Genomic DNA, 27,173 nt, shown 5'->3' with positions numbered 1-27,173 from the left:
AACAACAGAGGTGCAAAAAGGAGGATGGGAATGAAATATTCATTTCAAGGACTGTGGTTTCACTTATATTTACTATGAGGGCGCAGGGGTGGGTAGAAGGCTCACGGCATCCAAAGCACTGGAAGTTCTCATTGGCTCTTGTAGGGCACGTTGGTTCTTACAACAAAAGAGTTGCATCCAGAAGGCCAGTTATTTGACTTACTGTTTCTAATCTGCTACAAAGATCATCTCTCAGGGTCTGTTTTTAAATCGGGAAAGTAGGGGTATCTTCTACCTATAGCGGGGCTTGGAGGATAATGGGGACCCACCATGAAAATGTTTTATAAGCTATGAAATGCAAAATAAACTGTCTTCTTAAGACTAACCCCGATAGCTTTTGCTTAAGTCAAGAGTATAAGACAGACTTTTGGGGCCCTAGCAGGTTGGCTCAGTGGTAGAGCGTTGGCACAGCTTGTGGAAGTCCCAGGTTCAATTCCCAGTCAGGGCACACAGAAGAAGCGCCCATTTGTTTCTCCACTCCATCTCCATCCTCCTTCTCTCTCTCTCTCTCTCTCTCTTTTTCTCCTGCAGCCATGGCTCGATTGGTTCAAGCACATCAGCTCAGGTGCTAAATATAGCTCGGTTGTGAGCATTGGCGCCAGATGGGGGTTGCCAGGTGGATCCTGGTTGGGGTGCATGTGGGAGTCTGTCTCTCTGCCTCCCCTCCTCTCACTTGGAAAAGAAGAAAAAAAAAGACAGAATTTTAATGCTAGGGCAAGGGAGAGAAAATTACAGTTCAATAAACTATTTCTCACATACAACTAACTCCATACATGACATCACAGATCTCACACTGTATCCTGGATGGGATTCCCTGCTCCTTGGTGTTTTCGGGTGGCTAAGATGTGTTTCAGCTGCCACACAGCCTCAGGTCAATCACAGGTAAAAGTGAAAGCCACAGTTGGGCACATCTGCACGTTTGGAGTGGTTCTGGGGGTCCGTTTGGCTCCTTTCATTGCAGTATGATCATTAGGGGATTATAATTACATCTGTCACCACCTCTCAATCCACAAACAGTGAAGTTTTGGGTTTCCTCCAAGTATTTTTTTTTATATCTTTTGGTTTATTGAATCTTTGTGAGACACCCCCAAGAATTAGAAACATGACACAAAGGAAAACAAAATACGTAAAGCCAACCTAAGCTCTCAGGGCCAAAGACCGTATTAGATTAGGATGGTAGGGAGTGGCTATTTAATGTGCTGCCTCTACCGCACATTGTGGGAGAACAAGAGAGGTGACAGCCCATTTGTCCTACAGACAGTGACCCCTGAACAACAACACATCAGGGAGGACCTCCTGGTGGTGGTGCTCCGAGAACCTTCCGTGGGACATGGATGGCACACAAGTCTTGGGTCATCTCACCACCACCATGTGTCTTCAAGGTCATTAAAATCCCACTTGCACAAGATCCTCAGGAAGCACCCTTTCTCTTGTAATGCCTTCAACTTTTCTTTGACTATATCGTATAAGTCTTTTTCTAGTCTGCAAAAAAAATTTTAAAAAGAATTAGAAGAGATGGTCGGCTGAGGTGAGAAACTACAAATGCTAACCTCTGTTAGCTTCTGTTTACCTTTATATCCACCCCCCCCCCAGTGTCACCCAGAGAAGTTGGGAAGGAGACCTGAAGGGACAGGCACCCCGTTCCATAAGGCAAAGGCACAACCAGAGAGGAAACAGATGGGAACTCCTAAGGGAACGCCCCAGGGAAGAGGACAAGATAGACCTAGGTCAGGGTCACACAGGTTGTCACTGTTCCTGTGGATAAACCGAATTCCTTTCATTTCGTTGGTTAGCCTATGTGTGACAGACTCTTGCGAAATTACCGTATTTCCCCGTGTAGAAGATGATCCCATGTATAAGACGCACCTTAATTTTGGGGCTTGAAATTTGAAACAAAATGTATGACATCAAGTGATTGAACTCGTTTTATCCATCATAAAATTTATACAACTCCGCATCACTGTCAAAACTCCCCTCCATAAGTTTGTCCTCCTCTGTGTCTGATAACAAATCACTGTTTTCAACAAGGAGCGCAAAAACAAGTGCGAAAAAGTGGTAAATGCAAGTAAAAAAAAATCTACAACCGCTGTATAAGATGCACCCAGTTTTTAGACCTCAAATTCTTCAGAAAAAGATGTGTCTCCTACATAGGGAAATACGGCAGTTCTCAGCATTCTCTTCTTTTAAGAGCTGACAGTCTGGATACCTGGTTGGAAGTCGCTTCTATAACTTGAATCACTCCCAGACACGATTGGTAGGAAGGGGAGACATGCCCGTCTCCGGTGGCCACCAGCCCAGAACTCTTGTGAGAAAGCATGACTTAGAGGGGATGTTGGTGACAGGAAAGCCACAACAACGTACAGCTTGTGACCGACTTCCAAGTTGCCTTGTTTTCTGAAAAGAGCCCCTGTATACCTTTCTGACATCATCTTGAGAACACTAAGATCTAGAGTGTTCTAATATACTGCTCACAAAAATTAGAGGATATTTCAAAATGAATATGAAGTGATAAAATAGCCCCTAATTCTCTTCTTTCGATGTCTTAAATGGGCAACCCAAACCTTGGCCTGACCTCAGGACCTTTGCATGTGCTATTTCTTAGGGCTTTTCATCTCTAGTCACGTTTCACGTTTCCCCCCTGATACGGGGATTCCTCTTCCCCGCCTCATTGGGACACAGGGTCAACGACACCACCTCAGGCAGGCTTCTCCTTACCAACCTGACCACCCTTGTTTTCTGTGTCAGAATCCAGAGTTTCCTTTGTAGCTTTCATGACAACTAACACGGCTTTTCTCAATTTCAGATCTGCCATGTTCCTGGGGAGAATGCAGACCCACGAGGACAAGGCTCATGTCCATTTGTCCCCCACCATCTACCTCACCGCTGTGAATGTCTGTTGAGTGATGTAGGGACTAGATTGGGAAAAAATGAAGCGACTTAGAAAACATGCCAATGTACACAGGACTGTGTCATCCCATATGAGAGTTGCTAGTGCCATTTAGATTAATTCATAGAAAAGAAAGGTTTTTTTTTTGTTTTTTTTTTAGCTAGAGAGAGAAATAGAGAAACAGAGAGAGGGACAGACAGGAAGAGAGAGAGATGAGAAGCATCAATTCTTTGCTGCAGCACCTTAGTAGTTCACTGATTGCTTTCTCGACCCAGGGGCTACAGCAAAATGAGTGACCCCTTGCTCAAGCCAGCGATATTGGGCTCAAGCCAGTGACCATAGGGTCACGTCTATGATCCCACGCTCAAGCCGGCAACCTTGGGGTTTCAAACCTGGGTCCTCTGTGTCCCAGTCCAACGCTGTATCCACTGTGCCATTGCTTGGTCAGGCACAAAAGAAAGTTTAACTAGTCAGTTCCTCGGTGACAGGAACCGTACTGCAAGTGTCTGGTGACCACCTATGGCTAGTGGCTCCTCAGTCAGACACACGGTTACTGCCCTCTCTGGGAGCCGCTGGCACGGCCCTGGGACATGGAATTCAGGGTCAAAGTGAGGTCTGCCTCAAACATCAGCCAGCCCACCCCCCACACCTCCACAGGTGCTGCAAAAGTCAGTGGGGATTACCCGAGTTTCTGCAGTTTGCACGCGGGTTTTTCCAAGGATTCCCACAGCGCGTTGACACCCTCCGGCCCTAAGTCGTTTCCAATGAGGTTCAGATTCACCAGGCTTTCCCGGCTGCCGAGAACCAAGGTGAGGTGCCGACAGCAGGCGGAGGTCAGACCGCAGCGCTCCAACCTGGGGCGGGGTGGGAAGGGAGCGTTCAAGACTGAAGAGTAAGAAATAAGAGGAATACACGATGCAGGGTGAAGGAAATGATACTGGAACTGACTGGGTCACAGTTGGCTGCTCAGCACATGCCAGACACGTTGCAAGTGTTTGTGCCTGAATCATTTAACTCATGCAGCAACCCTGTCAGGACAGATAACACCTCACACCCCATTTGCCATGGCAGCGTTGTTTACAACAGCCAAGATGCAGAAGCAGCCCAGGTGCCCATCAGTGGATGAATGGATACAAAAACCTGTGGTATGTGTACACAATGGAATAGCATGCAGCCATAAACGAGGAAATTCTAGCCTTTGTGACAGAATGGATGGACCTGGAGATTATTATGCTAAGTGAAATAAACCAGTCAGAGAAAGACAAGTACCATAGGATTTCACTCAGATGTGGAATCTAATGGACAAAATGGAATCACTCAGATGTGGAATCTAACAAGCAAAATAGAGACAGACTTCATAGATAGAGAACAGGCTGCCAGCTGCCAGGGAAGGGGGTGGATACTGGGGGGAAAGGGAGAGAGATTGAGCAAAAAAGAAATAATTCCCCCTGGCCGGCTAGGCTCAGTGGTAGAGCATCAGCCCGGTGTGTGGAAGTCTTAGGTTCGATTCCCAGCCAGGGCACACAGGAGAAGTGCCCATCTGCTTCTCCACCTTTCCTCTTCTTTTTTTTCTCTATCTATCTCTTTCCCCTCCCACAGCCAAGGCTCCATTGGAGCAAAGTTGCCCCGGGCACTGAGGATGGCTCCATGACCTCTGCCTTAGGCACTAGAATGGCTCCGGTTGCAACAAAGCGATGCCCAGATGGGCAGAGCATTGCCCCCTGATGGGCATGCCGGGTGGATCCCAGTTGGGCATATGCAGGAGTCTGTCTCTCTGCCTCCCTGCAGAAAAATACAGGGGAAAAAAAAAAAAAAGAATCCTTCAAGGAATGGTTGAATGAGTGGAACAACAAATGAATGTTTCTCTCTTTCTCTCTCAAATCAATAAATGGGAATTTAAAAATAAAATATAAAATAAGCTGAACTCTGTTTTCTTTATGCTTTTTTAAAGTCCACAGAGAAGTGAAATCACATGGCATGGGTCTTGACTATTTTTATAACCAGCCGTCTATACTTCTCAATGTCCAATCACTCTATTATATGCTTGAGACTAATACAATAGTGTGCCAACTGTAACTGAAAAATAAATTTAAATATTACTCTAAAAAAAAGATTTAAAAAAATCTGTCTGTCTGCTAAAGAGAGAAGAGTCACCAGGCAGGGGGCCATGTCACCTTCCACAGCTCTTTTCATTCAAAAGGTACTGATTGAAAGAAAAAATACCTACAAGCAAAGAGATCTCTATTTTATTTTATATTTATTTATTTATTTATTTTTGACAGAGACAGAAAGAGAGAGAGAGAGAGAGAGAGAACAGGATAGACAGGCAGAAAGGGAGAGAGATGAGAAGCATCTATTCTTTGTTAGGGCTCCTTAGTTGTTCATTGATTGCTTTCTCATATGTGCCTTGACCCGGGAACTACAGCAGACCGAGTGACCCGTTGCTCAAGCCAGCGACCTTGGCCTCAAATCAGCAATCTTGGGCTCAAGCCAGCAACCATGGGGTCATGTCTGTGACCTCACGCTCAAGCTGATGACCTTGAGGTTTCAAACCTGGGCCCTCCGTGTCCTAGTCTGATGCTCTATTCACTGTGTCACCACCTGGTCAGACTCTATTTGATAATCATTTTTTAAAATCTAAATCATTTTTTATTTCTCAGTTACAGCTGGCATACCATATTGGATCAGTTTTTGTAGACAACCAACCCCGCAATGAGACATTAGATAACAGGCCTTTGTCCTTCACATCTCAGCCTCTTATCCACCACCCCCCCCCCCACGTGAAGACATCGCATCCATCCCCACACAAAAGCAGGAGGGGTGGCTTCCTGCAAAAGGGCAGGGTGACTCACCCAAGTGTATTCAGTGCACAACAGGAACGTCTCACAGCCTCGCACAGCCGCCTCCCTCCGGCATCCCCAACCTGGTTTCTCCCAATATCCAACACTTTCATGCTGTGGTTGTGCCGGAGGGCGTCTGCCAGCTCCCGACATCCCTTGGCTGTGACAGAGCAGTCCGACACACTGCAAGATAAAAACACACCGGAGGGGGAGGGGGAGGGGGAGGAGGAGGGGGAGGAGGAGGGGAGAGAGGAGGGGGAGGAGGAGGGGAGAGAGGGACCGTCATCTTGAGTCCCCAGGCTTTGGGAACACCAACCCACCTGGTGTTCTTTTCAAAGGAAAAGGGATGTGGGAGAGGAGTTCTCATCCTGGCCCCACACTGGTCCTTTATCCATGAGAGAGACAGACAGACAGACAGACAGAGAGTAAGAGAGATCCTTAGAAAGGCCTGCTTCTCTGTGACACTCCCTAGGGAGGACCCAAACTCCACAGTGCTGACACAGAACATGTTTCAGCCTCTGAGCTCAACGGGTAAGCCGAAAAAAACAAACAAAAAAACCAAACACTAAAATCTCACATAAGGGTTGATCTATTCCCCAAGAATGAACTACTGTATAAAAGGAGTTCAAGAGGACCAATCCAGATAATATTTGGAGAGAGAATGAGAGGAAGGGAGGGTTAAGAGGGATACAAGGGAGAGGAGATAGACAGAGACAGAGAAACAGAGAGACAAAGAGACAGACAGGGAGGAGAGACAGAGAGGAGAGAGGCAGATGGAGACAGATGGAGAGAGAGAGACAGAGACAGGAAAGAGACAGATGGAGAGGAACAGGTGAGACAATGGAAGTGACCCCCCTTCAGAGCGGAGAAGGCAATACCTAAGGTACACTCCTTGAGCCATGCCGCCTACTTGAGAACATCCTTGTGGTCAACACTGTCAGGGGCCAAGTCTAAGGGAACTGCCGACTAGACAACCATCTATGCCGATCAGACACAACAGGGCTAAATTTCCACTGGGAAGACCACCTACAAGTCAGTAGGGGATAAAAAACAAACAAACCTCAATTGGAAAAAAAAAATAGTCATCAGGTTTTTTAATTTTTTAATTTTTTCATTTTATTTTTTATTTATTTATTATTCATTTTAGAGAGGAGAGAGAGAGGGAGAGAGACAGAGAGAGAGAGGAGAGAGAGACGGGGGGAGGAGCTGGAAGCATCAACTCCCATATGTGCCTTGACCAGGCAAGCCCAGGGTTTCGAACCGGCGACCTCAGCATTTCCAGGTCAATGCTTTATCCACTGCGCCACCACAGGTCAGGCTCATCAGGTTTTATCAAGAGGTTTTTCATTTGGATGGCCACACAGATACCTTTTAACTTTCAAAAACTGTTCAGGCCTGGCTGGATGGCTCAGTGATAGATCATTGGCCCAGCATGTGGAAGTCCGGGGTTCGATTCCTGCTCAGGGTACACAGGAGAAGCGCCCATTTGCTTCTCCACCCTCCCCTTTCTCTCTCTTCCTCTCCTGCAGCCATGGCTCAAATGGTTCAAGCAAAGTTGGCCCCGAGCACTGAGGATGGCTCCATGGCCTCAGCCTCAGGTGCTAAAAAAGCTTGGTTGCCGAGCAATGGAGCTGCAGTCCAGCCGGGCAGAGCATCGCCCCCTAGTGGGCTTGCCGGATGTATCCCAATTGGGGTGCATGTGGGAGTCTGTTTCTGCTTCCCTGCCTCTCACTTAATTAAAAAAATAAAAAAAGAAAACTGCTCAACTCCATCCTCAGAGATACAGACACACAAAAACTTTTGAGTTTCCAAATAAGAGATATGAGCCCTAGGGCTGATCTCAAAATAATTCTGGGGGGAGAGTGTTGGTGAGGGATAAGGGGAAAGGAGACTGTCCATGAAATCAATAAATACTGAAGACAGATAAGGGAGTTGACTACATACTCCTCTCTCTACTCTTGCCCAAGTTTCAGTATTTACACGGGGACGGGAGGAGGTGGAGCTATGGTTTTCCTACCTCTCAAACTGAAGAACACCAAGGAAGATTAAGAACATGGCATATAGCGACTTCCCTGGCCTCCATCTCCTCCATCTTTTTTTCCTTCGGGGCCAGGGAACCTCGCCGAGCAGGATGCGCTATACTCAATAGCGCATCCTTTTGTTATTCCACAAAAAAAAAAAAAAAAAAAAAAAGAAAAGAACATGGCATATGACCACCTGGTGGCTGGTGATGTTAGTCAGTAGAGAACAATTGGCAACAAGGTTAAAATTTTGGTCACCACTGGTTACCCTTCCTAGGGACTAATTCTGTGTAGAAGTAGATATCTACATGCCTCCAAAATGATACAAATAGGCAGATACATGGCCTAATTCTTTCTGTATCCCCCCACCCCCACCAAGATTGGAAGCAACCAGAGACCTTACCATATAATGCGTTGCAAACCGTTCAGCAAATGACGAAGTCATCGTCATAAGGGAGTTAAGGTTGTTATGTACCAATAGGCAATGTTCTCAGATACGCAGCGTGGGCTGCCTGCTTTCATATTGCTAAATGCCAAGTAAAAACACACAACCTCACTTATCTTTATCTGCACATAGGACCTCCGGAAGGATAGAGACATATTTAAACAGACGCGGAAAGTATTGGTGGCTCCCAAGAAGGGGAATGGAAAGGTGGGAGAACATGGTGAAGATGTGGTTTCATCCACCCTTTGGTACTCGTTGAATTTGCAAAATCTAATAGAATTTTTTTTTTTTGACAGAGAAAGAGAGAGAGAGAGAGAGAGGGACAGATAGGGACAGACAGACAGGTAGGGAGAGAGATGAGAAGCATCAATTCTTCGTTGTGGCACCTTAGTTGTTCATTGATTGCTTTCTCATATGTACCTTGACAGGGGGAGGGGGGCTACAGCAGAGCCAGTGACCCCTTGCTCAAGCCAGAAACCTTGGGCTCAAGCCAGCAACCTTAGGCTTCAAGCCAGCGACCTTTGGGCTCAAGCCAGCAACCACAGGGTCATGTCTATGATCCCACGCTCAAGCCAGTGATCCCCTTGCTCAAGCTGGCGACCTCGGGGTTTTGAACCTGGGTCCTCTGTGTCCCAATCCGACACTGTTCACTAAGCCAACAGGCCAGGGCCAGAACATCCCATTCTCATGTTTACAAGGGGCTCATGTCTAAATGGTGCAGATCGTGTGATTTAAGCAGAACCCCTGCTGTTTCCATAGAAGCCCAGAGTCTTGGGACAGGCTGGGCTGATGATATTCACAGGCTCAGCGCCCCAGAGTCTGTGGTGACCCTCCCCGGTGGACGGCATTTCCCAGGGGTTGTCCCAGCTTGGTGCTGGGGACAGTCAGTATGTCCTGGGTGACTGAACTGGGAGGGAGTTCCCGGGAGCTCGTCCGGTGTCCTGCAGACTGCCCAGGGCACCTGCTGCTCATGCAGGTGTTATTTCATCTCCGTTAGCTGGAATACACCATGGCCACAAAGACAGCTCTAGGCTAGCAGTTCTCAACCTGTGGGCCGCGACCCCGGCGGGGGTCAAACGACCAAAACACAGGGGTCGCCTGTGTTTCGATGGCTTTAGGCAACCCCTGTGTTTTGGTCGTTTGACCCCCACCGGGGTTGCGACCCACAGGTTGAGAACCGCTGCTGTAGGCAGAGTTTTCCTCCTCTTCCTCGGAGCCATGACACACGTGGGGCCCGTGGACATGCACTGTGGTTAGTTGTAACAGCTGCATGTTTTCCCCCAAACAGGCACTGCAGTGCCCCACACACGCCACCACCTCCAACAAAAACCGAAGGCTCCTGGAGGCTGAGGGTCACGTCTATATCCGGGACAAAGCCCCAGGCGCATGCAAGGAAGGGGGACACTCACTCTAGGCTCTGCAGGCGGCAGTCCGGACGGCTCAGGGCCTGGCACAGAAGCCGCACGCCCTCGTCCCCCAGGGTGTTCTTCCTCAGGTCCAGGTGAGTCAGACTCTCGTTCTGGAGGAGGGCGTCTGACAAGTCCCTGCAGCTGGGTGCGCTGAGCTGGCAGCCGCAGAGCCTGCAGGGTGAGAGCCACGCAACAGGGCGGTTCAGGGCACAGCCCGCCCCGATGACCCTGGGCACACATGGCCAGCACACTGTCCCCAACCCTGTCCCCCGGCCCAGGTGGCGCTGAGTGTCTGTGTGTGTGCTGACTGAGCCTGTCTTGTCCTGGACTCGGACAGCGAGTGTGGCAAAGATGTGACCGTCATTGTGGTAAAAACAATAATAAAAAAATGATGTCAGTCTGACCAGGTGGTGGTGCAGTGGATAGTGTGTCAGACTGGGACACGGAGGACCCAGGTTCAAGACCTTGAGGTCGCTGGCTTGAGCCCAAAAGTTGCTGGCTGGAGCTCAAGGTCACTGGCTTGAGCAAGGGGTCACTCAGTCTGTTGTAGCCTCCACCCGGGTCAAGACACATATGAGAAAGCCATCAATGAACAACTAAGGTGCCGTAACGAAGAACTGATATTGCTCATCTCTCTCCCTTTCTGTCTGTCTGTCCCTATCTGTCCGTCTCTCTCTCTGTCCCTCTCTCTCTGTCTCTGTCACAAATAGATAAATAAATAAGTAAATAAATAATGATGGTCAAGCCATACAAAGGTTCAGTTTTGCAAGATCAATAAATCCCAGAGATCCAATACATGGCATCATGCCTACCGCAAACAATACACTGTTCAAGCTTAAAAACATGCTCAGAGGGACGTCAGGGAAAGTCAAGGGCCATATGATCTCACTCTGATGTGGTCTAGAATGAACAGACTGAATGAATGAGCAAAATAGAGACAGACTCACAGACAGAGAGCAGGCTGACAGCCGCCAGGGTAGGGGGGTGGAGTCAGTGAGGAAGGTTGGAGGGATTGAGCACAAAAGGATAAATGAAAAAAGAAAGAAACACAGACAACAGTGTGGTGACTGCAGGTGGGGGGTAGAGGAGGTTACAGGGGGGATCAACAGGGATGGACAAGGACTTGACTTGGGGGGGTGAACACGCAATACGGCGTACAGTGATGTGTTATAGAATTGGGAACCTGAAACCTGTTTACTTATGTTGATCAGTGTCACCCTAATACATCCAATGAAAGAAAAAAATATGCTAAGAGAGTCAATCCTATATTAAGTGTTGTAATAATAATAATAATAATAACAATTTGTAGAAGGGGTGGAGGAAATGTTGAGAGGTAATGGGCACGCCCATGGCTTTGATGGTGGCAACGGTCTCACAGGTGAACACGTATCCGCAGACTCACCGAGTCGTACACGGTCAGTGTGTATAGCTTTTTACATGTCAATAAAATAAATAAATAAAGCTTAAGGTGAGAAGTTTCAAAAATGGAAGTCAAAGGTAAAACTAGAGAAAGGGAAAGTACTTTCGGTGACCCTGAGCCCGCTGGGGATGAACGTTGGGCTCTGGAGTCAGTTGGACACGGCTCGGAGGTAGCCGAGCTGTCACTGACCACTCACTGCCCGCAGGCGGGGTCACCCCTTCCGCCTTCAGTTCTGCGGCTCCCAGGGGGACATTGTGAGGGCGGGTCACAGGGGCTATCACGTCCCCATGAGCCCTGCGTGTATAAAGTGCTCGAGACAGGACCTGGTAAGCGTGCAGCACAAGCTATAGGAGGTATGTCACATGGAGAGGTGACAGGGCTAACAGATATATAGGTAGAGCATGAGAGACAGGACGTGTAAGATATCATTGTATTGCATAACAGATGGCACCTAAATTATACATTTTATGTATGCACAATCATATATACATGTAATACATTTTATCTCAACTGTAGATCGTACATATATGCATACAGGACTATATACGAACTTACTAAATGGAACTTATATTTATAATTATTATATATGTTCCCTCCCTCCCTCCCTCTGTCTCTCCAAGTCTCTGCTTAATCACTCTCCTCATTCAGTTGGTGAGGGGAAGACCTCACTGGAAAACCAACCCCTCCAGACGCCTTGTTGACTCATTCTTTGTTTTTCTTCATACTTGAATGACTCTGGATTTTTTGGTACCTCAGTCATAAAATGATGATCCTCACCCAGGTGGGAAGCTTGTCTGTCTTACCCCCCGCAACCCCCAGCTTTGGTGCCTGCTCTGTGTCTGGAGATAGGAGCTCCAGTATCAGCGGACTGAAACCGTCCAAAGTCCCTGGGGTCCCTGCCACATGGGAATTCCGTGTGGCACCCCCCAGGATGGATTCGACACGCATGGGAGGCTCTTAGACCCAGAATCTGTGTGACTGCTCAGCACCTACACAGAACCCAATGCAGAGGCCACTGCTGTCCCTCACGCTGACCCTTAGGGAGAGTCGCTTTCAGGGACGGAGCCAAGAGGGACTTACACCAATCTCTCTAAGGCACAGTCGAGCTGACGCAAGGAGGCACAGAGCCACTGGATGCCATCGTCCAGGAGCTGGTTAAAGCCCAGGCACAGCCGAGACAGCCTCCGGGTGCCAGTGAGGGTCACGGCGAGCCCCTCAGAGCTGGCGGCTGACAGGTTGCATTTCTCTAGGCTGCGGAAGGGATAGAGGCATGGTCAGTGAGCCTCGGTGTCCCCCACTTCCCTTCCTCGAGCACCCAGTCCCCTGGGCCACACAGGTGGGACCCAAACATCATGGGAAGAGGAAATTGAACAAATGGAAAATGATTTGGCTTTGGGTGATGGGCATGCAACAGAATCAACAGTTCATAATTTTCTTTTTCTCTAATGAGTGAGTGAGAGAGAGAGAGAGAGAGAGAGACAGACAGACAGACAGGAAGGGAGAGAGATGAGAAGCATCAACTCATAGTTGCAGTACCTTAGTTCATTGATTGCTTTCTCATATGCGCCTTGACCAGGGGGTGTACAGCAGAGTGAATGACCCCTTGCTCAAGTCAGTGACCTTTGGGCTCAAGCCAGCGACCATGGGGTCATGTTTATGTTCCCACGCTCAAGCCAGTGAACACTGTGCTCAAGTTGGCAACCTTGGGGTTTCCAACTTGGGTTCTCAGGTTCGCTCTATCCACTGTGCCACCACCTGGTCAGGTCCAAAAAAAATTTTTTTAAGAAAATAAATAGATTGATTAAAGAACAAAAGCTTCACCCAGGCCGGGTTGCTCAGTGGACAGAGCGTCATCCCAGCACGCTGAGGTTGTGGGTTCAATCTCTGGTCAGGGCATGTGCAGGAAGCAATCAATGAGTGCATACGTAAACAGAATAACTAAGTGAAACAACAAATTGATGCTTTTCTCTTTCTCTCTCTCTCTCTCTGAAATCAATGGAAAAATTAAAACAAAAGAAGAAAAGCTTCAGACAGAAAAAGGTGGGTCCAGGCACAGCTTCTCAGTCCTTGCCCTTCGGAGCTTTGGGCCAGATCATTGTTGGATGTGGGGGAGCCCCCACTTCCTTCTAGGGTGTTGATCATAACTGGTCTTCACCCACTCCATTCCCATAACATCCCCCTCCCTTCCCAACTGTGAACACTAAGTATGTGCCTGGACATGGTCAAATGTCTCCTAAAGGACAAAACTGTCCTCAGCTGAATGCCCCTGGGTTGAGGGGAAGCTGGTGGAAGGCGATGGGGTTAAACCAGAGACAGCATGAGGCCCGCAGTCACGCTGGAGGCAAAACTCGCCAAAGGAGAAAGGTGGGACGTACGTAAAAAGGTGATGAGGTCTATGTCAATGGGATAGGTCAATACAATACAGGGAACCCTCCCACCCAAGGCTCCCCAAAACATACTCCCTGCCCCACCACTCAAACTCACAAAGAAGATACTGGGTATAGAGCAAGAAGACTTACGAGAGCTCCTTCAGGGCACACCTGGACATGTCACAGGGCTTCTGGCGGTTTGTCACCTCCATCCCCGAGAGGTCGTTGTCCCCCAGGCTGAGGAAATGCAGACTGCAGTTCCGACTCAATTCCACAAAGAGACAGTGACAAGCTGTGGCCGTGAGGCCACACGATTCCAACCTGTCAAAGAGAGGCCTTGAGATGGGCCATGGCTCCCGGGCGGAGGGGTCTGCACCTGGTGGGGTCCCCTTGGAAGAGGAACGGAGGCGGACTTGTCCCCATGTCTGATCCCTTCCAGAGGCAGGGTGGCCCCCCACCCCCACCCTGGTCAGTGCCACTCAAAGTGTGGTCCGCGGTCCAGCATCAGCTCGAAGCTGGCGGGATTGCGTGGGCCCCAGAACAAGCCCACTGGCTCTCAGATTTATCAGGGTGACATTAGTTACCCTAATCATACAGGTTTCAGGTGCCCGATTTCATAACACACCTCTGTACATCACACTGTGCGTTCACGTCCCCCCAAGTCAAGTGTACGTCCATCTCCATTTATCCTTTCATACCCTCCTCCACCGTCCCCCTCTCCACAATCACCACACTGTTGTCCCTCTCCATGTTTTTTATTTTGTCATTTTTGGCTCTGTCTTCCACCTCCCTCACCCAGGGCCCCCCGCCACCCTGACAGGTGTCAGCCTGCTCTCTGTGGAGAAGTCTGTCTCTCTTGAGCTTGTCTGCAGAGAAAGGAATCTGTGTTTCTTTCTTTTTTTTTTTTTTAAGATTTTTATTTATTCATTATAGAAAGGGGAGAGAGAGAGAGAAGGGGGAGGAGCAGGAAGCATCAACACCCATATGTGCCTTGACCAGGCAAGCCCAGGGTTTTGAACCGGCAACCTCAGCATTTCCAGGTTGATGCTTTATCCACTGCACCACCACAGGTCAGGCAGGAATCTGTGTTTCAATGCACCCCTGCCTTGGCGCTTCTGATCCACATTAAAATCTGAGACGTCTCTGCTCTCTACACCCACATACATTGCTTCCCTCTGCTCTCTTCTTCTGGATCGGTTCACTTACTATCCGTTTGTGACTCCTGTCCTCCCCACCCATCATCACACCCGGGGGGTGGTAGTCTTACCACAGATAGTTGAGGTGGCACGCCGAGTGCCTCAAGGTTCTGAAAATCATGGTGGACACAGCGGCTCCCAGGCTGTTGGAGCTCAGGTTCAGGTGCGTCAGCCGGCGGTTGCCGTGAAGGACCTGGACCAGCTCCCTCAGGACCCCGACGGGGGTCATCGATCTGCACCTGTGGGAGAGAGGCCACAAGAGAGCTAGCTTGGGGGTGGGGGTGGGGAATGAAACATCCTCCTCTTTCCTTTCTACCATGAAAACACACCACCGAGAGACCCTCCAGGATGTACACGATGTGAGAGGAACCCACAGTTTGATCTTTGAGTCGTGGTAAGGAACCTTTGAAGACAGAATCTAAAAGACATTCTCCAAAGAGTCTCTTACACAGCTCAGTTGGACGTATAGAGAGTCAGGAGTCAATCAAGCTGTTTCTCTTTCAACTCTTCCAAGAAGGTGACCTCCTATGTCACGCCTGAGAGGTCTGGTGAAGACAACCCTCTTTTTTCTTTCTTTCTTTCTTTTTTTTTTTTTTAAGCAAGGGAGAGAGGGGGGAAGAGACAGGAAAGGCAGGAAGGGAGAGAGATGAGAAGCATCAACTTGAGTTGTGGCACCTTAGTTGTTTATTAATTGCTTTCTCTTATGTGCCTTGACCAGGGGGCTACATAGAGTGAGTCATCCCTTGCTCAAGACAGCGACCTTGGGCTTCAAGCCAGTGACCATGGGGTCATGTCTATGACCCCACGCTCAAGCCGGATGAGTCCACACTCAAGTCAGCAACCTCGGGGTTTTAAACCTGGGTCCTCAGTATCTCAGGTTGATGTTCCATCCACTGCGTCACCGCCTGGCCAGGCTGCTTCTCCTTATCTTCAAGACTCAATGACAGAACCAAAATGGCAGTGGGGAGAGATAAAAAGTTTGAAAGTCCTTCCTCCCTTGTATTTAATCCAGTTCCTTCAACATGCTGAAGTGTGAGGGAAGTCATGACTGGGGGATCTTCTGCTCTGAATCCATTGAATCAGCACGAGTCTGATTTTTCCGACCCTGAGGCATGATGAGATGGTGGGTGAAGAGTAGGGTCGAATTAGTTGGCCAAGGCTCCAGACCATCCAACCAAATGGCATCTCAGATTCAACCCTGGACATGACTCACTCTGTCCTCTACCAGGTATTTCTTCTCTGGCTTCCTACACAAGGTCTATTTCCATCTCTTCATTTTTTCCTGTCTTCACACTGGGTTTGAGCCCCTCTGGTTTCTATCAGTGTCACACAAGAGGACCATGAAGTCTGAAACAATGCTCCAGTTTCAGTGACTAGGTCTTTCCTCAAATACTGTTTAGAGAGGGGAGTTTCTTCTCAAGAAACTGGTTTCCTTCTTCCTTGGGAGATGTCACCAACCCACGATTCTGATCACTCAGGTGTGTTTCTCCAACACAAAGGAAGCCCCATGAAGACAGGAGTTATCTGTTCTGTTTACAGCCCCTGAATGGAGATAGAGATGCCCCTATAATGTCTTAGAAGTTCTCCGCTCCTTTGTATCCAACTCAAATCAGCACCAGCAGCCTCCCTTAGACATCTTAAGGAAAAATTACTGTATTTTTTGCTTCATAAGACTCATTTTCCCCCCAAAAAGTGGAGGGGAAAATGCCCGTGCGTCTTATGGAGCGAATGTTCATTTTTCTCTTTCTTTCTTTCTTTCTTTCTTTCTTTCTTTCTTTCTTTCTTTCTTTCTTTCTTTCCTTCCTTCCTTCCTTCCTTCCCTCCCTCCCTCCCTCCTTCCCTCCCTCCCTCCCCCCTTCCTTCCTTCCTTCCTTCCTTCCTTCCTTCCTTCCTTCCTTCCTTCCTTCCTTCCTTCCTTTTTTTTTGGCTGCTGTGGGTTCCCAGACAACTAGAAGAGTATTTGAACATTAAAGTCTCTTCTCATGTGTTAATAACAGTGCTCATGGTTGTTAATACTGCTGTTGAGTTTACATGGTTGAAATATTATTGTGGTATATTTTATTAAACATTTTAGCACACCATTTGGTTCAGAATTTTTTTTTTCTTACTTTCCTCCTAAAACCCTAGGTGCGTCTTACTGTCAAAGTGCGTCTTATGGAGCGAAAAATACAGTGCGTGATAGATTCTCATTTAAAAAAAAATTCAACCTACCTTAAGTAGTAGCTTCACTAATAAAAACACCTTTATTTTATTTTCCTGACACTTAGCTTTACTTTGTGGTAAATATTCAATACATAGATATTTACTACGGGAATCAAAATAGTCGGATGGTGCCGCTATGGTGTTCGGCAAACTGAGGAGAGTCTCTCTCGCACTTACGTCAGTTTTTGGAGTTTGCACCTTGGGTTTCTCAGCTCGTAGCAGAGTTTCTTCATAAATGTAGCACTCAGCTTGCTGTTGCTCAGGTCCAGCTTGCTCAGGTGCCCATTGTGGAACACGGAGCAGATGTCCTCCCACTGGCGTACCTTGGAATGGACAAGCCTTGTTGTCCTTTATGAGGGGGAGAGAGAGAGAGAAGGCTGATGAGTAAATAAACCTTGGCCAACACCTAGGCAAGAAGAAAAGACCCTAGGGCCCTGGCCCAGTAGCTCAGTCAGTTAGAGTGTCATCTCGACATGCCAAGGCTGTGGGTTTGATCCCCAAGCAGGGCATATACAAGAATCAAACAATGAGTGCATAAATAAGTGGAACAACAAATTAATGTTTCTCTCTCTCTCTTTAAAAATTAATTTAATATTTTTTTAAAAAAGAAAAAAAGATGCCTGACCACGTGTGTCACAGAGGATAGAGTGTTGGACTGGGATGCAGAAGACCCAGGTTCGAGAGTTCGTGCTCAACAGAGGACCCAGGTTCAAAACCTCAAGGTCGCTGGTTTGAGCACGGGCTTATAGCATGACCCATGGTCATTGGCTTGAGCACAAAAGTTGCTGGCTTGAAGCCCAAGGTCACTGACTTGAGCAAGGGGTTACTCGCTCTGCTGTAGCCCCCCGGTCAAGGCACATATGAGAAAGCAATCGATGAACAACTAAGGAGAAGAACTGATGCTTCTCATCTCTCTCCCTTACTGTCTGTCTATCCTTATCTGTCCTTCTCTGTCTCTCTGTCTCTGTCACAAAAGAAAAAAAAGACTCTAATGTACAGTGTGAGTATTCACCAGCATTTTGGATATAAAAATGTATAACCCAAAAAGCATAGTTCTTATGTGTAATTCCTACAGTCCTCAACACTTCGTGTCAGAGGACAGCAACCACCTAAGTGAGGTGAGGTGAACCAAACACTTAATCCTTGAAAGTTCAGACTAAATAAAGCAGACCCTAGGGAATTCGGAACTTTGCTCCCTAGTATTATTTAATCTCTATGCTCCAATTTTCTATCTCTGAAAGATCATCATTTTTTTATTATTATTATTCAGTGAGAGGAGGAGGAGACAGAAACAGACTCCTACATGTGCCCTTCAACCATGATCCACCTGGCAAGCCCACTAGGTGGCCATGCTCTGCCCATCTGGGGCTGTTGCTCCATTGCTCAGCAACCGAACTCTTCTTAGTGCCTAAGGCAGAGTACATGGAGCCATCCCCAGCACTTGGGTCCAACTTGTTCCAATCAAGTCATGGCTGTAAGAGAAGAAGAGAAAGAAAAAGAGAGACAGAGAGAGAGAGAAGCGAGAGGGGGAGGGGTGGAGAAGCAGATGGGCACTTCTCCTGTGTGCCCTGACTGGGAATCAAACCCGGGACTTCCACATACTGGGCCAATGCTCTACCACTGAGCCAACCAGCCAGGGCCATAATTTTTGTTTTTAATCTCAGACGAGATCAGGGAAGTAAAACAAAGAACCTATTCCTAATGTCCCTGAGAGATATAAAGTTCCTACTTCATACGTACTCCATGAGCCCAGAATGGTAGCACTGGTTAGAATAGTTGTTTCTAACCTTAAGTGCGTATGCGTGTGCACATGCGTGTGTGTGCACACATGCCTGTGTTTCATACGTTTAACATCCCGGTTCATCCTGCTAGACAGACAGTTAAAACCCACAGAGGAAACACGGGAAGAAGCTGTGTTGTAGAGAAACAAGAAGTGACCTCAGCCTCAGAGGATCCCTGGTCACCTCTCGGGCAGGTGTGACATCTCCTTAAGCCTCAGGGTAATTATGCATCAAAGTAAGGAATAATGACTGAGTACTAATCCTTACAGAAAACGGGGCAACCCTTGGGGGAAGACACTTGCTCACATGACCCAACAGTGACCACCAAAGTCCACCCAAGATAGGACAAATGACAGCCAGTATAGGAGTTAAAATTTTCTAAGTTGATTTTAGAGATAGAAGAAGGGGAAGAGAGAGAGCGAGAAGGAGAGGGAGTGAGATGTTGATTTGTTATTCCATTTATTTATGCAGTCACTCTTTGATTTTTTTTAAAAAATTTCCACCCTGGCTGGTTGGCTCAGCGGTAGAGCGTCGGCCTAGCGTGCGGAGGACCGGGGTTCGATTCCCGGCCAGGGCACACAGAAGAAGCGCCCATTTGCTTCTCCACCCCTCCGTCGCGCCTTCCTCTCTGTCTCTCTCTTCCCCTCCTGCAGCCAAGGCTCCATTGGAGCAAAGATGGCCCGGGCGCTGGGGATGGCTCTGTGGCCTCTGCCTCAGGCGCTAGAGTGGCTCTGGTCGCAACATGGCGACGCCCAGGATGGGCAGAGCATCGCCCCCTGGTGGGCAGAGCATCGCCCCCTGGTGGGCGTGCCAGGTGGATCCCAGTCGGGCGCATGCGGGAGTCTGTCTGACTGTCTCTCCCCGTTTCCAGCTTCAGAAAAATGCAAAAAAAAAAAAAAATTTTCCATTGATTTGAGAGAGAGACGTGTCAACTTGTCTCATTTAGTTGTTCCATTTAGTTGTGCACTCATTGATTGCTTCTCATACGTGCCTGTGCCCTGATCCTGACCAGGGGTTGAACCCATAACCTCTGGCGCTCTGGGTTGACACTTTATCCACTGACACACCTGCCAGGGCGTTGGTTGATTTTTGTATATGCCCTAACCAGAGAATCGAACCCGCAACCTTGGCATATCAGGAGGATGCTCTAACCAACTGAGCAACATGACCAGGGCTACAACAGCCAGCATATATTGAACATTTATTATTATTCCAGAAAAGCATCTTACTAAAATTTCAATCTGGCTGAACACAAAATAACTAATCTTCTCAAAATTTCAATTTGTCCAACCAGAATTGAAACGGTACCTCTTGGAAGGTTTGAGGGTTCAACAAGAAAGGGCTTGAGAACACCTGTAGCAGGCTCTGACTCCTGAGAGAAGTGGAGAAAAAACACCCCTGGAACCTGCAATAATTAGCAGAACCACCAGGTTTTCTTATCTAGACTGAAAGTCCTTAGCGTCCATATGATGGGTCAAGGTCATAGGGAAAGAGTCCCAAGTAGTGGAAGGATTTCTGGGACTCTTCTTCCAGGAGAGATTCATTTGTGGAAGTCATTACTATTGGAGGAAGGCACAGGTCTTCAAGTTAAGAACTCTAAGTAGATAAAATAGTCCTGGGACTCGTCTCTGGGAGACAAAGAGGGCAAACTTATCAGAACAAGCTTGAGGGTTGAGCTAACTCCATCCGCCTCACTCCCATCCCAACTCCTAGTCAAAGGAGACCCATCAAGCATGGGGTTTAATTAAGATCTGGGAGCCGGACAGAGGAAGCTGGACACTGATCCAGGCTGAGCTACTCCATGACCCCAAGGACAGAAGCAAATTCTGCTTTCGTCCTTCACGTGTCTTCACTAGGAATGGTAATGACGGCCCCCGCTCCATTCAGTCACGGGCAACAGATGGAAGACCGTGCCTCAGCATGATGTCTGGGATCTCAACCTTCCATTGTGCGACAAGTGAGATAGAAACGCTCTCTCTCTAATCAGATCCATTCAAGGAGCCAGGGACCCCAGCTTGATACCCAAAGGAAAACCTTTCCCCAGGCTGAAGTGAACCAGTGATGGTTGATCTATCATAACCATCAAGAACACAACTACCACATCAGAGCCCTGAGTTCTTCGTGGTAAAACTTGGGCCATGGACCTGTGAACAGGAGGGAATGGTGGGAAAGAAAGGACGAGGCGTTACTCACCCCGGCGTTCCCCAGCCAGAAGCAGACTCCTTCTGGGGGGCGAGACAGTTGACAGACAGCCTTAGCTGGCTTAACCTTTGACACTGCTTCAGACAAAACGAAGTCACCTGGAGCTGGAGATCCCCCAGATCCAGGTCCACTTCTGGGAGGTGGCTCAACATCTGCTTGACCAAGGTCTCCTCCTGCGTCTCGTACAAGCACCGAAAGAATGGGAGGAATTCAAAACTGCAGGAGAGTATGCCGGAGGTGGGTAGCTCCTCCGCCCACTTTAATAATGCATCTATGATGTCGGGAGACATCTCACAATGCAAAGTAGCCTCCACCTCCCTGGCTAGGTGTCTGTTCATAAGACCAAAGGAGAAGAGAGTCATCTGATGCCAGTAGACATTGGCATCCACAAAGGCATCATTCAGGAGCACCCTCATCTCCTGACACTTGGAGAGGCTGCCGATGGCTCCTTCCTGTCCCCCAACCACATAGAACATGGCCCCCAGAAATGCCTGGAAACTCTGGTGGGTGAAGGTGATGCAGTCCTCACAGTCACTGACCTTCTGAAGAACATTCAGCTGGAGGAGACCGTCTATCAGGGGCGCCTGCAGGTGCCAGCGTTCGACGTCCTCTCTGGAGAACGTGGAGCGTGAGGACCACATGCCACTTGCGGCCAGAGCGCAGAGGGCCCGCCACTGCTGTGGCCAGCTTGGCTTGGACCAGCTGGCCTCAGCCACCTCGAGCAAGTTGGAGAAGAAGCAGGCGTACAGGCCAGTGGCAGTCTGGGCGCTCAGCTGGAAGGTGGGGCGTCTGGTCCTCTGTCGCTTCAGGAAGGTGCACACTGTCCAACACACAAGGGGCGCAGCGCAAGAATGACACAGAACCTCATTCTCTCTGACCCACCATGAGATATCGCTGGCTTTGTGTCGGTCCCCAAAGTACCTGAAGAAATACTCCTCCCGGTCTGCCTCTGTGAACCCCAGGATCCGTATCCACCGTGGATTCCGTAACACCTTTCTAAGGTCTTCGCTGGAATCGTCCCTGGTGGTGATCAGCAAGGTGGCCGCAGGGACCAGGTCCTTCTTCAACAGGCAGAGCAGGATTCGGGCCACTGGGAGCTGCTGGTACCAGTCCGGACAGGGTGGGCCATTGTCGTCCCCGTTGGAGGGCATGTTCATCTCCTCAAAGCCATCGATGACGAACAGGAGCCTCTCGGGGTGACTCATGAAGTATCTGACAGGGGCCTGAGAGGTGGGCCAGTCCTGGGAGAGGAGGCCAGCGAAGGTGGTATCTTCCATGTCTCTGAGTTGATGGCAGCTGATATAGAAGACGTAGGAGAAGCTGTCCCGGAACAGCGAGCCCTCCACCCAGTGCATCACCACCTTCCTCGCCAGGGTGGTCTTCCCAACTCCTGCTGCGCCATGCAGGACGATTGTACGGGGCTGAACTCCAGTTCTTCCCGGGCACAGAAGGCGCGTGAGGTCCTCGTGCTCCTGCTCGGTGACATGACGGAGGTAGATGTGGCCTTCAGGCCACGGCATATTGTCCCACATGGCCAGGATCCTAGCCTTCAGCCTCTCTCGGCATGCTCTTCTGGGGTCTGAAAGAGAGAAGGGAGTCAGAACAGAACAGTGCTGGGGGCATGGTTCAGCATCAGGAATCCTTCAGCAATGGGATCCCCTTGAATAGGACAAGCCAGCGTGACCTTTGGGCTCAAGCCAGCGACTATGGGGTCATGTCTATAGTCCCACGCTCAAGCTGGATGAGCCCACACTCAGGCTGACGACCTTGAGATCTCAAACCTGAGTCCTCAGCATCCCAGGCCAAATGCTCTATCCATTGAGCCACCACCTGGCCAGGATTTATTTTACTTTTTAAAAAGAATTTTATTGAGGTGACATTGGTTCATAAGATTATACAGGTGTCAGGAGTGCAACTCTATATATTTGCACGTGTGGTCACCACCCCTGGAAGCCTAGATTTCTGTCAAGAAGAAGAGCTTGGATATAGACCAACATCTATCTATACAATGGTATATTAAATATCTATTAAAGCAGTGGTAGTCAACCTGGTCCCTACCGCCCACTAGGGGGCATTCCAGCTTTCATGGTGGGCAGTAGCGGAGCAACCAAAGTATAAATAAAAAGATAGATTTAACTATAGTAAATTGTTTTATAAAGATTTATTCTGCCAAACTTAGCGAAAATCCGACATAAAGTACTTGGTAAGTAATTATTATTATATGCTTTAACTTGCTGTAACTCTACTTTATAAATTTTATAAAGTAAAGTTACTTCCCTACTTTATAAATCACCATTACTGTGGAACCGGTGGGCGGTTAGAAAATTTTACTACTAACAGAGATACAAAAGTGGGCAGTAGGTATAAAAAGGTTGACTACCCCTGGCGTAGAAGCTGATTCCACACATTTACCCGTTCCATGGCTTTCACAACTCAGGAGCAGAAGGAGTTCTAGGACCTCTAAGGATCAGCAGGAAGGGGCTCACGGTGGGAAAACAGAGGGAAGACATTATTCTCAGCCCAGAAGGTGATATCTGAATTATTCACCCAAGGATGCCCAAAAGAGACCTGCCACTGGGCAAGCTCCCGAAAACCCTCTCTCGCATGGTGCTTTCTCAAGAAATTACCACAGAACAGGTTCCTGAAGACAGAGCAAAGACAGATAGACAGACAAACAGACGTGGAGTTTACAGGGACAAGGGGAGGCCACCTTTCTGAGAAGAAAATGGAATTGGAGATGAAGTGAGGTCCCAGGATGGGAGCCACAGGGTAAGCAGACGGGCGATAGTTCTGGGGCTTCAGGAAACTGTCTAGACAGGAAAGACCAGGGAGCTATTGGACTCATCTGTCTGTTTGAGTGCATTATTCTTTCCAAAGAACTTTAAAGTAAGGTGGTCATTACACATAAAGTCAACGCAGCCACTCGCTCAGGAATGGCGGCAGCCCCCCACCCCAGGAAGCTGGAGAGACAGGGAGCGATTCATTCCCCATGCCTCAACTGGAAGCCCCACCTGGTCGACACCTTGACCTTGGATATCTATGCCTCAGAACCATGAGAATCAACTCCTGTTGTTGAAGCCACCCATTCTGAGCCAATGTATCATGGAGCCCCATAAAAGAAACATAGCATGGAATCCTAAATGTATCGCATGGCTCAGCATGAACATATAGCCATTTGACACTGCATACCTTTGCCCTCCCTCAAAATAAAAAACAAAGACAACTTGAGTGGAGGAGAGACTAGAGATACCAACAATGTAAGTAGTACCAACAATATATAAATAGTACTTTTTTGGTTTGAGAGACAGATAGACAGATGATATATATATATATATATATATATATATATATATATATATATATATAGCATTTTCTTTTGTGTTAGAGACAGGAAGAGCAAGAGAGAGAGAGAGAGATGAGTAGCATCAACTCATAGTTGCAGCACTTTTAGCTGTTCATTGATTGCTTCTCATATGTGCCTTGACCAGGGGGGCTCCAGCCGAGCCAGTGACCCCTTGCTCAAGCCAGTGACCTTGGGCTCAAGCCAGCGACCTTTGGGCTCAAGCTAGAGACCATGGGGTCATGTCTATGATCCCACGTTCAAGCTGGTGACCTCAGGGTTTCAAACCTGGGTCCTCAGCGTCCTAGGATGATGCTCTATCCACTGTGCCACCGCCTGGTCAGGCAGTAGTACATCCTAATCACTCATGAGCACAGAAATAAATAGCAAGGTTGGCAGCCAAGATTAGCACATGGGTGCTCCCACAGATCAGAACTCAATGATCAGGCAAGAATTGATGTTCTTCATTATACATGAAGTCTGTGATTCATTTTGTATTATACACAAGGCATATATTTCCTGGATGAAGCTAAATTTGTTCTGTAACTACCTGTGTCACTTTGTCATTAGAAAAATCTCCATAGGGCCACTGGTACACACACACACACACACACACACACACACACACACACACACACCTACCTATTAAGGCAACACAAAGTCCAGACACAGGCGGCACCGGCGTCTAAGAATTTAGAATGGAACCAGACAGAACGTCTGGCTTATGGCAACTCATTGTTTAATAAGCTGTACAGAAGAACAGATTAGGAAAGGTGTCATTTGGGGGATACTGTACCACCAATTGGATAAAACTTCAGGGAAAAAAATGGCAAACGTCAGCCCAGTAAAACGCTATATCAAGCAATCTGTCTCTGATTACCGTCAAATAGTCTACACACCCCATTGTTCACTTGGCGTCTCCAGTTCTTCTTGGTTCGGATGTTGGGGTTCCTGCGCCATCTCTGAAAGGAACAGGGATGATGGGATATTAGGGACCGCAGACTAGGGAGATGTGCTCAGTACAATCAATCATTTCTCTGACAAGCTTGGGACCGGAAGAGTCACGTCCATCAACCTAACTGCTTTGCAAACACACTACTTTTTAAAAGATGACGGCACATGTGAAACACATCCCTGCGACGGGGACCTGGATCCAGCCAGACCCTCTGTCTAGCACCTCCACCAGATGTCCGGTTGGCTCACTTCCTCGCATCCAAGCCTTTGCCCAAATCTTACCGCCTCATGGTGGTCGATGATGAGCGTCATCAGCACCAGATCTTTGACATCACCCACCTTGGGCTCCCTCCCCCAACCTTACTCTCTCTCTTTTCCATTGCATGGGTCACCCTCTGACACACCGCATGACCATACTTATGGGTCCTGTCTCTCCCCCCTCTCCCCCTCCTGGAGGCAGACACCCATGGCTAGTCACTCTTCAAGGATTTATCCCATGCCAAACGATGCCCAGGACACAGCCGCGAGTCTTAATATTTCTAGAAAACGATATCATAGGAAGAGAAGCACTAAAAATAAGGTTGTAACCCCAGCCATCCCCCTGATGTGTTTCACATTACCACCCTGGATATCCCATCCCCTTTGAGCTAAAGGGCTAAGCCTTCCATGTCTTCACTCAAATTGACAACCCCCCTCCCAGTACTTAGTGGCTGTGTGCCACTCTCCCTAGGAGATTTGACCCTAAGGAGATATGGCGCAAACATTTATAACCCCATGGATGGCTAGCGTTTACAGAACTTGATCTTGGTGTCAACCTGCATCCTGGGCTTCCTTAAAGATCAAAAATCCATAGACTCCACCCATGGTTACCCAATTCTGTGGAACCACCCCCAGACCAGAACTCCCCTGCAGAGTCTGTTAAGGGTCAGGGATAGCTCTCCTGGCGTCTGGGAACCCCCATGGAAATCTTTTCCCCGGGGCACAGCCCAGTGAGGCTGAGATGGTCCCTGTCCCTGACTCCCTTTACCATTACACTAACTCTGTAACATGTTGCGTTTTTCTGTTGCCAACGGTCCCTATGATGCGAGTCTCCTAGGACGTAGCTTTACTGTGATGTAGCAGGTGCCACCCGCTGTAGCTTGACACACTAAATGGAAGACTTTTCTCTTTATCTGGGGGGCCACCTATCTGTCCGGAGAGCCAGGCTCTTCTAGATGAACAGCCTGGAATTTATGTACAATTCCTTATTTAAAAAAAAAAAGAAAAAGAAAAACAAGAATCCCAACAGGCAGCAGCAGAAGTTGTGATGGTTTCTGCTGGTCTCAGGGGCTGTCAGTTCCGCCACAGAGGTGACATATGTGTCCCTAGAGCTCACTACGATTTGAATTGACCCCATAAAACTTCAGCAGCAACGTCCTTGCTCCCCTAAGGGTAGCTGTCTCCTCAGTCCCCCTCCCACGTTCCTACCCCCTGATGTCCTCCCATTCCCTGGTGTCCCCCATCCCTCCAGCCCCCACTCACCACTCCCCTCGGCTGTCAGCTCCTCACAGAGTGAAGTCAGACCCATGTTCTCAAAGATCTGGAGGGTCACGTCCCACAGCTGTCCTCCCGGGAAGTACTCATTCAGCAGAGCCAGCAGGTCCGCAGGGCTCGCGGCCTTGAGGTCGGCCCAGGGCATCTTCTGGGCACTCTTAGGCAGCAGTTCTGGGCACTGGAGGCCCAGCTTGAATTCCTCCAGCTGGTACCGATCCAGGTCCCTCAGGTGAGACAGAAGCTTCTCCCGGGCGCCATCCACAGGAGCCACGTGGTTTGAGGGGACCATCCTGCCAATACGCCCTGTTCCCAGCTTGGCCCAAGACCTATGACGGCCACAGGACAAACAGGACTGCGGGAAAGGAAGAGTGAAGACCGTGAGCCATGACCTTTTACCTCTGGCCGATGGTCTAACCTGGACCCCCGCTCTGCTGGACTCTTAGCACTTCCCATTACCTGTGTCCATGGGCTGGTTTATCAACCTGTCTTCCGCCAAGATGTCCACTCCCTGTAACAGGGAATTTGCCTGCTCTTG

The 27,173-nt window shown here is 48.6% G+C and overlaps 1 protein-coding gene across 1 annotated transcript; it reads right to left on the bottom strand.

Annotated features, from left to right (window-relative positions):
- Positions 1–1,397: 1,397 nt before the first annotated feature.
- Positions 1,398–26,927, bottom strand: NLRP13 (NLR family pyrin domain containing 13). Its single transcript, XM_066266632.1, has 12 exons — positions 26,627–26,927; positions 20,910–22,390; positions 17,006–17,151; positions 14,698–14,865; positions 13,581–13,667; positions 12,142–12,312; positions 11,839–11,929; positions 11,164–11,405; positions 9,642–9,812; positions 5,779–5,949; positions 3,610–3,780; positions 1,398–1,521 (listed from the first exon to the last, which is right to left on the bottom strand). Exons 1-12 carry the CDS (start codon positions 26,925–26,927, stop codon positions 1,398–1,400), a joined length of 3,324 nt encoding a protein of 1,107 aa, XP_066122729.1.
- Between the last annotated feature and the right edge of the window lie 246 nt (positions 26,928–27,173).

Source organism: Saccopteryx bilineata, chromosome 3 (genome assembly GCF_036850765.1).
Source record: "Saccopteryx bilineata isolate mSacBil1 chromosome 3, mSacBil1_pri_phased_curated, whole genome shotgun sequence".
Classification (NCBI taxonomy): Eukaryota; Metazoa; Chordata; class Mammalia; order Chiroptera; family Emballonuridae; genus Saccopteryx; species Saccopteryx bilineata.
Note: the sequence above shows the minus strand (reverse complement) of the source record. Positions and strands in the feature narration are given on the sequence as shown.

Bases quoted from the DNA above. Each gene is read 5' to 3' on its own strand.
- NLRP13 (XM_066266632.1), bottom strand. From the start codon at position 26,927: ATGGTCCCCTCAAACCACGTGGCTCCTGTGGATGGCGCCCGGGAGAAG. The intron at 13,668-14,697 runs GTAAGACTACCA...GCATTTCCTCAG, and splicing joins TGCCACCTCAACTATCTGTG to CCTGGGGGACAACGACCTCT. The intron at 12,313-13,580 runs GTAAGTCTTCTT...TCCCTTCCGCAG, and splicing joins TGTGCCCTGAAGGAGCTCTC to CCTAGAGAAATGCAACCTGT.